Below are 15,293 nucleotides of genomic sequence, written 5' to 3'. Positions count from 1 at the left end.
AATTCCTAATTTATTTACTTTCGTACGCTCTTTCTTGCTTGTGTTAGTCTGGATTTTATGTCCTTACTTCTGGCGTCGTTAGTTATTTTGCTACCCAAGTAACAATATTCATCTACTTCCTTTAAGATTCATTTCCTAATCTACCAATTTCCCATTGCCATATGAACTAGGTTAAAATACTTTTATACTGCCGCGCTTTCAATTTGGCACGTAAATACTAAAGAAATAGACCCTATGGCACTACAGCTCTGATGGGCCTTGGCCTACCGAACGACAGCTGCTCAGCCTGATAGCCTGCAGATAGTAAACTCGTATCCTCATCCCGAGGTGGTGCAGCTCTTTTCAGGCACACCCCCATTGGAGGTGAGCTGCATGTACCATTTCAACCACATACCAGCCCTCCTGCCATTCTTAAATTTCTGGCAGTACTGGGAATCGAACCCGGGCCCCCAAGAACAGCAGCTAGGCGGACGGCCTGCAGATTACGAGATGACTTGTGGTAATCACGATTAATCCTCCCTTGCGCGGCCGTTAATCTTGGCTTTCTAGACCGAGGCCGCTATTTCACCGCCAGATAGCTCCTCAACTGTTTTCACGTAGGCTGAGTGGACCTCGGATCATCCCGGGAATCGAACACGGGGCGTCCAGGTAAGAGGCAGGTTCACCACCTCTAAACCACGGGACCGGTCCAACATGCATATAATAACCCCCCCCCCCCCCGCAAAAAATTCTTCCCGTGTATCACCTGAATAAGTTTTAAAGATCTACTGTATCTTCCCATTAAATTATGCTAGTTCTTTTCGCATTATGAAGACTTTAAATCCCATATTAGTTATAACGATCCAATCAGTATGTTTGGAAGACCCTATAAATTTCCTTCAAGCTACTTTTATCATAAAACGTATTTGGATTAACTTTCTAACAATGACCTACAAACGACACAGGCCCAGGAGTTCCCTGTACAAATATGGGTGAAGAAATAATAGGAAAACGACCTACTAACAAATTCAAAATTAAGATATTTCAATACATATTATCTATACGACTCTATTTCACTAGCAACTAAAAATATACTGTATCATTGCCCAGTCTTAAAGTTTACTTAAACTGAAGCATAAACCTGGACCTGAGCGGTTCGAGGTCCAGTCAGCCTACGTGAACTACGTGAGAACAAATGAGGAGTTATCTGGCGAGAAAGTGACCCCTGTCTAGAAAGCCAAGAATAATAGCCGAGATGATTCGTGAAGCTGACCACGCGTCACCTCGTAATCTGCAGGCCTTCGGAACGAGCAGCGGTCGCTTGGTAGGCCAAGGCCCATTAGAGCTCTTGTGCCATGCGTTGTGTGTGTGTTTGATTACAGTATATAGACTATACATGGAATCTGCAGTTTCGGTCACAGAAATGCTTCGGTTACCTACTGCCAGTAGATATACAGAAAAAGTTGGTGATTTTTGTAGAAAACAGAACCACTGTCAGGTCGTGATAAGAGTTATAAACAACTCTAACAAAATAGCATAATTGTGTGTAGTTGTCACATCAGGCAAAAGGGAAGAAATAATAGTAGTATACCGACATTGCAGCCAGCCACATTCTCTCCCTATTGCAACAGTCACATCTTTGGTCTGAGGCCTATAATCCTTATAATAACCGAACTTCATGAAGCTAACTGTAATAAGCTTATCCATGCATACATTTACACCACGTTATGTAGGGTCGGATAAAAGTTTGAAACCTAAGATTCCTCATTTCCTTGCAGAGTTTGTGTGTGTGTAGTAAACACAGTAGCCGATGGCGGAGTTTTATACATAGTTGCAAAATGATGGTAGAACACAATGAAGGTGCATGCATGACTTATCATTATAAGGGCACTGATATAAGTTAATTACAGATCTGTTGGTTCTATAATTATGTCCCTGAATGTTTACTTAGTTTTTTGTCAGTTTATGTTTATTTTCTTTTTGTAAAACTGCTATGGGAGGGGGGGGGGGTCTACCCCCCCAGTGACCTCCCCCCCCCCACGGTTACGACCCTGAGCAAACAGGAGAGCAGGGACTGTCTTTCGTTTATGTGTAGGCTACTCTTATCTGTGCATACTTCATAGGCCTAGTTTTTTTTTTTTTTTTTTTTGCTTTACGTCGCACCGACACAGACAGGTCTTACGGCAACGATGGGACAGGAAAGGGCTAGGAGTGGGAAGGAAGCCGTGGCCTTAATTAAGGTACAGCCCCAGCATTTGCCGGGTGTGAAAATGGGAAACCACGGAAAACCATTTTCAGGGCTGCCGACAGTGTCATAGTATTTCACAACCTGGGAGTGACTTCCGACAAGAGAGTAGCGTAACGAAAATGTTGCACACTTTGGGCAGGGGAGACTTGGGAAAAAGGAGACGAGCTGCTCGACTAAGTGGTAAGTTCCGAGCTGTCAGTGGAGAGATGGCGTAGAATGACATTAGCAGACGTTTGCGTGCGTGGTGTTTTTAAAAGTATGAAAGATCACAAATGAAGATAACGCTGGAATTTAAGAGGACAAATTGGGGCAAATATTCGTTTATAGGAAGAGGAGTTAAGGAATGGAATAATTTACCAAGGGAGATGTTCGATAAATTTCCTAATTCTTTGAAATTATTGAAAAAGAGACTAGATAAACCACCTAAATACAGATCAGTGGTGAATGGTCTGCATTGTTAAGTTCGTTTCGCGTAGTTATCAGCAGAAGCGTGATTAATGGAAAGAACTAATAAGTATGTAATTCGTAGTCTTCGAAGTTAAAGGAACGCCCGAAATACGACAGGAGCCGAAACGGATCGAAAAATGATTCCATTATTATTATTATTCATCGTTGACAGGTAACGCCTGGAATACCAAAGAAGTCTGAATAAACAGAACGCCAAAATATACTATTATAAATCCTGAGGATGGTTGATCCCGAAATCACCACCGAAAATTCCATCGAGCAAATGCAGAATACGACAGTACACCCCTGAAAGAGTCGCGGCTATGAGTTGCTAGGTTACCTGGCAGAGAGCAGTAGTCACCGGCAAGCTAACGCGTCACAACAAGCAATCCTCTCCTGCTCGCTCAAGTACGTCATGCTATTGTCATCGCGCCAGTGAAACAGCGTCCTGGTAGCACGCAAGCAGCATGCTGCTGGGGCTGATGATATGCATCTTCTTGTGTGAACCAGTTAGACCAGAAAAAATGACGGAGCCTGTACAAGTGCAAAAGTGTTGTGGTAGTGAAGATATTCTGTTAGACGTTAATTGTGTATCAAGCAATGCGACAGGGCACGATCCATGGCGGCCACATGGATTCGACTACCGGATACAAGTGGGCGCACCGCGATGCAGCCGCACACAGCTATGGGATATATACGAAGGAACACATGACTTTTTGGTGCTGCTCCCCAACGGACGCATGCGACACTATACACGTTCACATGCACCAGTCATGCGTCATGACGTAAGGTATGAGCGGAGACAGGAAACGGATGGTGATCCCGACGGCCTCCTTAGGCATATCGATGCCTTCCCCACAGACGATCGAGATGACAGTGACTGGTTCTTCTACGACTATATACCCGGCACGTACTGCATGGATAAGGTAATAGGAACTTATCTCTGCCCTCCTTTGGGCTTTGCAGACCTCTTCCAACAAAAGGGTCCGAAAACACAGGAATTGGTGGGGGGATACCGAAGTTCAGGAAGCTACTAGCCCTCCCCTCCCCGCCCTTTCACGCCTCGCCGCCACATATACGACGTGCCTGGCCTGTTAGGTGAAACTTATGCCAGGAGGGCTCGTGATAAGAATTTTCTTAGTAGAATTTGGATAACAAGCCTACCTTATCCTTCCACCATGTCAATAAGACTGAGTCAGTTATATGTACAACAGTTTTCACTAAAAATATGTAAGGAATGAGCAATAGATCCAGTGAAAGAAAAGATAAGTAGGCTACAGGATGGTAGATTATGTAGTCTGCTTATGACCATTAAATACCTAACTATACCTCATAAGGTGAAACAAACAAGAGTTCTCTTCAAAATAGCAGATGTTCCCTCTTTCCAGCTTGCCATATAAAACCCACCAGTAAGCAATTATGTTCATACCGGTATTCATTATTGACTCATCCCTCCCTATATTCAGTATGCAAGCTGCTAGGAGCTATATATTACATGCTCAAATTATGGTTGGACTCGGCCATGCCACAAAGTGCTGCTTGTTTACGTCCAGTGCTCTGTCATCTGGCTCTGTCAATAGATATAGCAGCATGCAAAATCTATGACTGCTCGGTTAGTCACTTGGTGATACTATGGTTCCTATTGTTCTAACATTGCTAGCCCTTAAATGATTAACACACATTCTGTTATAAATTTTCCCTATTGTTTTTGCATTGTGGTACGTGCAAATTCTTCTCTAAAATTCATCTCATATACTGTCAGTAACGCGAGACTCATGTGATGACTCCACGATCCACAGAAATGCTCGCTGCTCACCATGCTGTCATCTATCAACAGCGATAAACACAACTCTCACTTCTTCCAAGTACAATTGTACTTTGAATATATGTAATACCTCTATAACCCTTTATTTGCAGCTAGTACTGTTTCATCTGCTCCAAAGCCTCTTACCTTGAAATCATTAAAGTACCCATAAATAAACATTGTTTCCTAGGTCTCCCTCAGCCTGTTTTGTCCTTCAAGGCAAAGTCCTTTATTCATTTCTGGAACTCATGCTTCTACATTCTCTTCACATGATTTCACCAGCAAAGCTAGTTTATAAGAACAACTTCGTCCAGAATATTCATTAAAAATTGAATCTTTATCTCTTGATTATGAGTAAGCCACTCCCCTAACATAGCTCCTACCTACTGGTACAAGTTTTCATTCTTGTCACTTTCATATCTGTTACCTCCAGTTTACGGGTAAGATATCCTGAGTGCATCCAGTTTTCAATCTATTCAGCTACGTGAGCTTGAAAACAGAGCAAAAGAAATTTAACTTCAGCAAACTCTTCCTTCCTACAAAATACTGTTGATCGCAAATGCAAAGTTTACTAAGATATCTTTACCAGACCTTGATTCAATTTCTCTTTCTACAGTATACTATCATATCACCCAGCAAGAATACACACTCCATGTACATAAAATGGTCCACCACTCAAATTCCAAATTTCCGACCTTTTGTCCAATCTTCTTCCCAACTCACATTCCAGCCTTGGAAATCAAATCAAATACAGAAAACTAAGAATCAGGATGGAAGCAGTACTAGGATAAACACATAACACAATGACAAATTAGTGTGGGGCAGATGGAGTAACACAAAGGAGAAATTTAAAATTTTAAAAAACCTACATCTTCATGTACTGCCATCTTCACGTGGATGGCTGTCTCCTCATCAATTCTGAACTTCTAATTTCATGTCAGCTTTATTAGAAAATCATAAATGTATTGTAATTTATGAATGATCCAGTACAAATGATACAACACTATATTCCTCATCACCATTAATGGTAACAGGTCTCATATTTGGGAATAAAAACTGTTTACAACATAAAAAAAATATCAAAAGATTGGCAGGAACAACGAATTTATAGTACATTAATATTATTCCTTTTAACTTCTGTTAGGGCATAGTAGGGAAAAAGAAGCCTGCCTTTAGTATTTCAGCATTTAGTTTTAACTACATTTCCTCTCCGTTCTCCGTACAAACAGGCCCATCAAGGTCCCGCATTGGATCGAGAACTTTCTGGTATCACAACAATACTTCTGTCAATGCCGTTGCTTAATTACTTTATAATTTATTGTTTACCTTATGAAAACTGATGACACAGGCCACTACCAAGTTACATATTATCAACAGAGGAACAATGTTTTATGTCAGCTTTTAGATGTCAACATTCATCCAGTGTTTATTCACACCATGCTCAAGATTTTTAGGCATTACACAGTGACAAAGACATTTTAAACCATTTGTTAATATTTTTTTCACTTCTATTTTATTATTCGACGATCAAGTCCCCAACTTATAAATTTTGTAAGAATGAATTTTAAGCACCATCACGTTGTATATTTCATCCAATTAATGTCATTTTATTACTAATGGTCTATATTTTTGTATTATATATATATATATCTTTGTTCATTTGACCTATTGTGGCTGATGATGGTGTCCAAAGACATCGAAATCGGTCCCTAATAAAAATGTTGTGATCTTGTATTAGCAACATATTTTGTATTGATATAAGTTGGATCATTTCTACTCTCCTTTATTGTATGTTAGTCTTCCTGAAGAGCATTTTTAAAAAATACCTTGGATGGTTCTTTAGTGTTCGGTAGATTACCTAGGTGAGGTTCACCTTGTTTTGAAACTGGGTTGAGGAAAATAAATAATATTCTCTTTTTTGTTTAAATCTATAGTTTTGTTGGTAGAATACTCAAAAAGACAGGTTATTATCCAGAGTTTTACCTTCCACAGTTTATGTATTCATATATGGTTTACTAGACACGGTATTTTGTACAGTATTTTGAGATCCATAGTACCCGCCACAAAAGTAATATCTTTAAATAGACCTAAATAATACGATAGCCTTGTCAATTTTGGTAGAGAAAGGAGCTCAAGAGAATTCGGTCAGTCTTCCATTGTTGGTAATTATTGCTGCTCTTCATATTCAAATATTTCAATATTTGTAGTTCAAGTTCTCCAGCATAGGTTTTTTTTTTTTTTTTTTTTTGCTAGGGGCTTTACGTCGCACCGACACAGATAGGTCTTATGGCGACGATGGGATAGGAAAGGCCTAGGAGTTGGAATGAAGCGGCCGTGGCCTTAATTAAGGTACAGCCCCAGCATTTGCCTGGTGTGAAAATGGGAAACCACGGAAAACCATCTTCAGGGCTGCCGACAGTGGGGCTCGAACCCATGATCTCCCAGATGCAAGCTCACAGCCGCGCGCCTCTACGCGCACGGCCACTCGCCCGGTCAGCATAGGTTTAAGGGAAGTTACTGAGTCATTATTTTAGGTACCAGTATCTTCCCTTCAGCAGTTACTTCTGTTAGTGCATAGTAGGGAAAAAAAAAAAAGCCTGTCTTTAAGTATTTCAGCATTTAGTTTTAACTACATTTCAGATAACTTGTTGTTTCTATCCATTTGTAATTAGGATATGCCTACGTGCAGTTATTTTATTACTTAATATCTTGCTTGCTTTACTGTCATATATTCCTTTCAATATACAGCATTTAATGCCAGTTTTCATTTCTGTCAGCACTATAATAATAATAATAATAATAATAATAATAATAATAATAATAATAATAATAATAATAATAATAATAATAATAATAATCTTTTTACATATATATGTATGTAACTAGTCAACACTATTATTCTATAGTTTTAGATAATCAATTATTATTTTATAATAATGATACATCTACGTAGAACTGTAATGTAATTATATTATTAGAAAGTGTCTTGCTTGCTCTACTGTTGTGTAATCCTTGTGCAGTATACAGTATTTCTTTCCTTTGATTTTTTAAATTCACAGAATATGTTATTTGATTCTTATTGATATTTTCACATTTGATATTTCTATGGAAAAAGAGTAAAGAATGGTTGGGAAATACAGGTGTCTAGACTGCAAGGGTAAGTGTGCATTAAATAGTATGAGGGAAGATAATTAGGCTTTTAACAGGTGGGGGATGGAAGGAAGGTAGGTCTCACTCAATGTAGGTACAGGGTATGGAAAGTAGACAAGAATGAGAGGAAGGAAGGGGAGAAGTTGTGGAAGACACGTCAGCTAATGTTTTAAGGGACAGGAAATTGAGGGTTAAGGGGTATAGTGAGGGGTAAAGTTCAGGAGAGGTATCGGTGATGAATCAGTATGGATCACTGCTACAGAACAGAGGGAAGTGTTACAGAGGAGAAGGGAGACAAGAGGAAAGGGAAACGTAAAGTAAAGGATAGGAGGAGCGAGGTGGAACAGGGTCATGAGAGGGAGAGGAGGAAGAACAACAGCAGCCATCAGGAAGATAACCAGAAGGGAAGGAGTCGAATGAGATGCCTGGAATTAAGGCTCTAGTGTTAGGCATGTATGGAAAATGTGTGCAGGAAAGCGACCTGGGGGAGTGTTATCCAGGAATTAGGTTAAGGCAGATATTAAAGAAAGCAGAAGTGAAGGATGATCGTAAGGAGGAAGGGGTACTTTCTCACATTGGTACCAACAACGAGGGCAAGGAGGAATAGGTAACAACATAGTTGGGGACGTGTGGGGTCCAATTACAGCAGTGTGGAAGAAGTTTAAGGCAGCAGAGTTTTTTTATCAGCAGAATAATGTGTGGGAGGAACAATGACTGGAGGAGGATCAGATATTTCAATTAAGACTATGGAGTGGGTATGTGGGACTCTGAAAGTGGGAGATTTTCATTTACACAGCGTACTCTTGTGTATATTGTAGATAGGCAGCTTTTATTTCTATACATTTGAATCCAATTAATTGAATCAACCTTAGAGTCAAACTGTCATAAAAATCAGTGTTTCATATTAACATATATATTACTTTATTACAGAGGTTAGTGGATAGAGAAACAAAGGAGAAAAAGTATGCAGCCATCTGTGCACCAGCTCCTGTTTCAGCATGGAATGGCACTGAGTTCCTAGTGCAGCGTGTTATCGATCCAATATGCCATGGTCTTGTTATTGTGTGCTATCTGTTTGTAGCAGTGCTATACTTTGTACTGCCCCAGCTTCGAGACTTGGTGGGCAATATGCTCACTACCCTAGCCATGTGTCTCATAGTCAACCAGGCAGCTGATATTGTCAGTATATTCACACAATTTGCCCATCATGTCAGCTTCCTTATAGTTGGTAAGTTCTTTCAACATTTCAAATATGCAAGTTCATTAATATTATTAAAAGAAAAATTCCAATATTAGATTGCATTTACTTAATATAAAGCTAATAATTTACAATTTTAAGTACTTATTATTTGTCCTTTCCAGTGAATTGTATGATAATATGTATCTGGGTATTTATGTTTTGGAGTTTGTACCATACATACATACATACATACATACATACATACATACATACATACCACACATGGTGTGAATTGGCTATGTAATACAGGTCGTGTAGTTAATTGTTTGCATTCAGGAGAGGGTGGGTTTTAAACCCCAACTTTGCTGAGCTGAGTGCCTCAGACGTTTGAGGCGCTGGCCTTCTTATCCCAACTTGGCAGGTTTGATTCTGGTTGTCAAGTGGTATTTGAAGGTGTTCAAATACATCAGACTAGTGTCGGTAGATTTATTGGCACGTAAAAGAACTCCTGCAGGACTACATTCCAGCACCTTGGTGTCTCCAAAAACCAAAAAAGTAGTTAGTGGAATGTAAAGCCAATAAAGTTATTAACATCATTTAAAAAGCACCTCTTGCAGCCCAGAAGACATTTCTTCATAGTTTTCTGTTTTCATACTTGACAAATAACAGACTTGTACCTCAATTACAACCATGGCCAATTCCTTCCTGGTCTTTTCACATCTTAATTTTGCTAACAACTTTTCTCAGTTAAAACTACGTTAAACTTCAAGCAAAAAAGAAAAAAATGAATACACACATCATATGCATAAATACAGTCACATGCAAAATTAATTAGAATTTTTAAAATCATCATTTTCCTAACTGTTGGCAATGGTGTACAACATGCTTTCTCTTGGATTCTGCATTTTCTTTGCACTGTTTGCTTGTTGATACAAGAGTAAGTAATGCACGAGTTTTACTTTTTAAATTACCTCAAGAGACCTGTATATCATCATTCTATGGGTACAACTACCAGGAAGCAAAATGTATTCTAAAATATTGAAAAATATTTTTGTGAAAAGTTAGTTATTAAACTTTGTACTGTTGTAGACAGCTGTAAGCAGACAGCAGCACAAATAGACTGACTCCATTTCACACACATAAGAAAGGGCAAAGCAAGTAAAACCCCAGATTTCTTGTTCTGAACTGAAAGGAAAGAGAGTGAAATCCCACATCTGCTATCCATGTGAACACTACATAGAGATTTGGAATTCAATCTAGGCTTCTAGCATGCAGTCCAGTAGTGACCAGAAATTGTATACCACCGCTTTTCCTACCCTGCCGGCCAACATTCTGATGGTGAAAATTGTCATACTTGATGATTTCCATTTCCATGCTGATATTGACAATACTTAAAATTATTTGAGAAAGATGTTCCACTTAATCAGGACCTATATATATTAAAGTTTTATTTTAGATTAGTTTCGGTACATATTGTGTCATCCTCAGTAAATGATATAAGAAATTTAAAAACATAAATCAGCACTTAAGAGAAAATTTTAAAATATAAACATCATAAATACACAAAAAACACTTATTTAAAAAGTTCAATGTATCTATGTTGTGGATGAAACTTTGTCTTGAAATTACAATTAAAATTAATACATGAGACATCAGCACTTAAAACACTTATTTAAAAGAGTTCCATGCATCCCGGTTGTGGTTTTGGCACATTCAGTTCTCTACTTCATTTTATCTCTTCATTTTAGAATTTCATCTAATTTGATCCTTTAAACCATGGTGCACACTGATTTTACATATGTAAATCAAACTCCAGTTGGTGAATATCACTCAAAGCCTCACGTTTTCATTTATAACAAGGACGTATTGAACTTCTAATGTGTCCTATGTTAATTGTAAATGAAACCCTTAAGACAAGGTTTCATCCACAACTGAGATGCATTGAACTCTTTTAAATAAAGAGTTTTAAGTTTCATGTTTTTAAATTTCTTATATCTTTTGCTGAGGATGGCATGATAAGTACCAAAACTAGTCTAAAATAAAACTTTAATATACAGATGCTGATTAGGTGGAAAGTCTTTCCCAATTTATTTTAAGGTGAAAATTGTTTCGACCAACGACACTCAAAATGGCTAACCATGGTGTCAGACCATATAGAGTTGATACCTTAACGATCATGGCAACACAAAAAAGAAAAAAAGAGAGAGAAAAACCAGCTGTACCTAGGTATCTCAAGATATGTCCTATCAATCTTTCTATTCCTCTAGCAGGGCTGAGTGGCTCAGATGGTTGAGGCGCTGGCCTTCTTAACCCAACCTGGCAGGTACGATCCTGGATTAGTCCGGTGGTATTTAAAGCTGCTCAAATACGCCAGCCTCGTGTCGGTAGATTTACTGGCACGTAAAAGAAGTCGTGCGGGACTAAATTCCGGCACCTCGGAGTCTCAGAAAAACCGAAAAAATAGTTAGTGGGTCGTAAAGCAAATAACATTGTTATTCTATTCCTCTACTCAAATTTTGCCAAACTGTTATCCTCTTAAACTTGATTAAACATTACATCCGAGATTCAACCTCCCATTTTGCCTTCAATAGTCTTCTGTAAACTCCACAATTCAGTCTTCTATTTTCTTTCCCTTTGCATTAGTTATTGTCCACATTTTGCTTCCACATAATGACATATTTACTAAGAAAACTTAAAAGTATGAAATGGATGAATAAGTGCAACAAGAAAGAAGTATTTGGATGTGCATGTTGTTTCAGTGTCCCAATTAATTTACACAGGCTATACATGAATTCATTTTCATTGTATATCTTTTATGTTCACCAGCATTTGATACGTATAAAAGTATTCCTGTGGACTGCTACAAGCAGTTGCCGTGGCATCTTCATCTGATTTACACTTCTTATATAATAATCCAAACATCTAACTCCTTAAAAACTTTGTATTGCTACCGAGTCTTCAAGCCTTCAATTGTACTCTCTTCTCTGCCATTTATAACACATGGTGTACTCTATTCTCATCCATTTATATCACATGGCTTCATATATAAACCTACTCATTTGAACAGTTTCATCCAAATTGATTTCTGTGCTAGTGGAAAATATGTTATTAATATTCCAAAGTTTTATTTTCAAATATTGTAAAAGGATATGAATAATGGCTCAGAAGTTATATTAAGGATGCAGAAATGTACTCACAAAATGGGAGTATGAATTGCAATGACAGGATGGGAATGGTAGGAGGGGGAGTATTTGTACTGGTGAAAGAATTTGTCAGCTACAAAAAAGTGAGGGATAATAACATGAAACTCTTGGTGTAAGGCTCATCTGTTTTTGAGGTGAACAGGTCTGACGCTGACAATGTGGAATTATTCAAAAACATAATCAGCTATGCAGAGAATGACAGAGAGGAGCATTATTGTAACGGGTCATCTCAATTTACCAAATAATAACTGGGAAGGTAAATGCGAATGACAGAAAGCATGAACAACAAATGGTAAATAAATTAATCTGGGAAGGACAGCTGAATCAGAAATTGATGGAACCAACAAGAGGGAAGAATACTGTAGACATGTTGCTGATAAAACCCGACGAGTTCTATAGAGAAATTGAAGTGACAGACGATACAAGTGATCATAAAGCTGTACTTGTTGTGGTTAAAAACAAATGATATAGAAGGGAAGGTTGTAAAAGTAGGACTATTGAGCAATACCATATAGTTGATAAGAGGCATGGGAGAGTAATTACAATCAGTGGAAAATGCTTAATAAAAATGTAAACAGCATATAGGATATTTAATTTAATTTCCGGGTTGAACCGTGTTTTAGTTGTCTGTACATCCTGTACAGTTTGCCGACGTTTCAAATACATTGCAGTATTCTTTGTCAAGGCAACTGAAATACCCCTACTCGATCCGAGGTAATCAGTCTCCCAGGCAGAAATTTACACTACTAGAGTGGCCCTGACCTTGGCCTTTTATATGCTAGCCTTCCTGGCTGACGTAAGCCCTGGCTGTCTTGTGAGTATTCTGGAAGGTATGTGTCACAGCCAGGTAGTGGGGGCTGCCTGGGAGACTGATTACCTCGGATCGAGTAGGGGTATTTCAGTCACCTTGACAAAGAATACTGCAATGTATTTGAAACGTCGGCAAACTGTACGTGATGTACAGACAACTAAAACACGGTTCAACCCGGAAATTAAATTAAATAATTCTTCACACCGTGGAAGCTTCACTTCTAAGAAGCATATGGGATAGGTTTAAAGCAATTGTTAGGTGTGTGAAAACAGGTATGTGCCTTTAAAGGTGGTAAGGAATTATAAAGACTTATCTACATATATAAAATCCTTAATTCTGCCTGTCATTCACAGCAATATTGAGAGAACGAGAAGGATTCAACAGCTGAAATTGGTACCAGTTATAGGTTTCTATGTCTTCTTTATAAGAAAAATACAATGAACCTCTCATGACCATGACTTTTCTACTTTTTAAAAGAAAAATACATTTCCATCAGCGAAGTTATTGTCTCAATGCCATGATGACATTGGTACACAGCTATATCTATCGGCATGTTGTTGAAATGAGTAAGGCATCTTTTTCTTTCCACATATATATATTGTGAAAACGATAATGTTTGACAGACTTTTAAACTGGTACAAGGTATGGGTTGCAGGAACAATGCAAGAATGGCCGTCATTCTTGAACTGTTTAGTGAAAAATACTCTCTTTAAGCATTCTGGAGTATGAAAACAGAGTATCTTTATCTATAAGCAGACAATAAGGCAGTCAGTCTGGTGGCCGTGAGTGTGAAAGCATGAAACTATTGTCTCAGACCATCCGACGGTTCGAGTCCCATTCGTCGAGAATATTTTTACCATCTGAATGTTGGCTGGCAGGGTAGGGGAGGTGATGGTAAACAATTTTTAATCACTAGATTGCATGCCAAAACCCTTAATTAAATTCCAAACCTGTATGCAGTGGTCATATGGAGTGAGGGCATATGATGCTGTTGATGGTGATTCGTCCATCGAATGGAGACGTAACTCCTTCAGAAGAGCCCTTAGTGCTCTAAAACAAGAGTAGGCTCTGTGCCAGCACTGGGCTTCACCCTCTCCATTCCTGCTATCATATATCACATCATTTTGATTCTCGATCATCAAAGGCTGTATGAATTTTGTGTGTTAAATCAATTTGTTTTTAAATGCAATGCACTAGAACTCCACAAGGAAGATGAAAAGAGTAAACATAGACAAGATTGGTTAAGATAAAATATGCAGTTACAGAGACAAAAAATTGAAGCTAAAATGAAGTGTTTGGAGAAAGCTGAACTTAGTAAAGTTAAGTTACAGGAAAGACAGAGATACAACTATAAATCCAAAGGGCTCTACGTGTAACATAAGAATGTCAGAAGACACGGAGTAAATGAGATAAAATGAGTTAATCATATGGGACGAGGCAGTATGGCTCCCCTCCATGGTCTTTCAACATTAGGCCAGCTACTTACAATGAACAAATCCCTTTTTGCTAGAAATGTGATCTTGCTTAGTGCAGGCTTCAGCCAGTGTCTGGCAGTAATTCCTCACTGTTACAGAACAGATGTTACCCAGTCAAGATTTAAATATTCTACTTTATTGCCCAAAATGAAGAATTAAACTCAGTGAATGGCTTCTAAAACTAGAAAACCAAGAATTCAGTCAAATGGCAGTACTGAGATATTTCAAAACAGTATTTCACAAAATACTGTACGAGATCCACTAGGTTCTTCTTTTCGTCCAAGTCAGAGTTCAATTTTTTCCAAAGTGGAAATTTTTTTGCCCAAGAAACGAACAAGTTTAACATCATCAACCGATAGGTTCTGAATATTTTTATAGGTGACCAAATAACATATGTTATCACTGACTCCATAATGATAATGAAGTTAATAAAGCTGGTTTGTGCAATGGAACACGATTGAATTGACAGAAGCTGCACAAAAATATTGTTCATGAAGAATATCAGGCGGACTCAGCTTCACGGAGAAAGTGCTTTAATCCAAGAACAGATTTAGCCCCTGTATATACCATTCGTTCTTGAATGGAGGCAATTTTCTCTAAATTTAGCCTTCTCTGTCACAATGAGTAAGACACCAGCATAAACATTAAAGTTGGGGTATATCTTCCTACTCCAGTGTATTGGACAGTTGTACATTGCTTCCCAAGAGTACGCAACTCCGAGCTACAACTGAACGCAATGTTCTAAGGAAATACTACAATACCTGTTTTGATTCCACTAGAATGCAGCATATAACCTGGAAAGTGTAACTTTTATTCATAAGATATATTAATAGTCCATTTAGAACTTCCAATTACTTTATAGATAGTAATTTTGAATGTCAAAGACAGACTTACATACTAGAAAAGTGAAGAGATTAAGAAGGAGGTGCAGGTTAGAAAAAAATAGAGTTAGGATTGGTGCCAATGTAAGGCGAGATTGAAGGAACTTACGAGGAA

At 38.3% G+C, this 15,293-nt stretch overlaps 2 protein-coding genes across 3 annotated transcripts in view; one reads left to right on the top strand and one right to left on the bottom strand.

The window, feature by feature from the left end:
* LOC136858203 (RNA helicase aquarius) overlaps positions 1-15,293 on the bottom strand; it is a 686,829-nt gene that overhangs the window by 482,153 nt on the left and 189,383 nt on the right. The gene's annotated exons all lie outside the window — the stretch shown is intronic.
* Positions 3,046-15,293, top strand: part of mthl5 (G-protein coupled receptor Mth-like 5) — a 35,497-nt gene continuing 23,249 nt past the window's right edge. The window contains exons 1-2 of the mRNA XM_067151884.2: positions 3,046-3,600; positions 8,559-8,856. Coding sequence (XP_067007985.2) covers positions 3,142-3,600; positions 8,559-8,856 — 757 coding nt within the window. The 5' untranslated portion in view covers positions 3,046-3,141. The remainder of the gene's footprint in view (positions 3,601-8,558; positions 8,857-15,293) is intronic.

The sequence above is a fragment of the Anabrus simplex genome, chromosome 1 (genome assembly GCF_040414725.1).
Source record: "Anabrus simplex isolate iqAnaSimp1 chromosome 1, ASM4041472v1, whole genome shotgun sequence".
NCBI classification, from domain to species: domain Eukaryota; kingdom Metazoa; phylum Arthropoda; class Insecta; order Orthoptera; family Tettigoniidae; genus Anabrus; species Anabrus simplex.
Note: the sequence above shows the minus strand (reverse complement) of the source record. Positions and strands in the feature narration are given on the sequence as shown.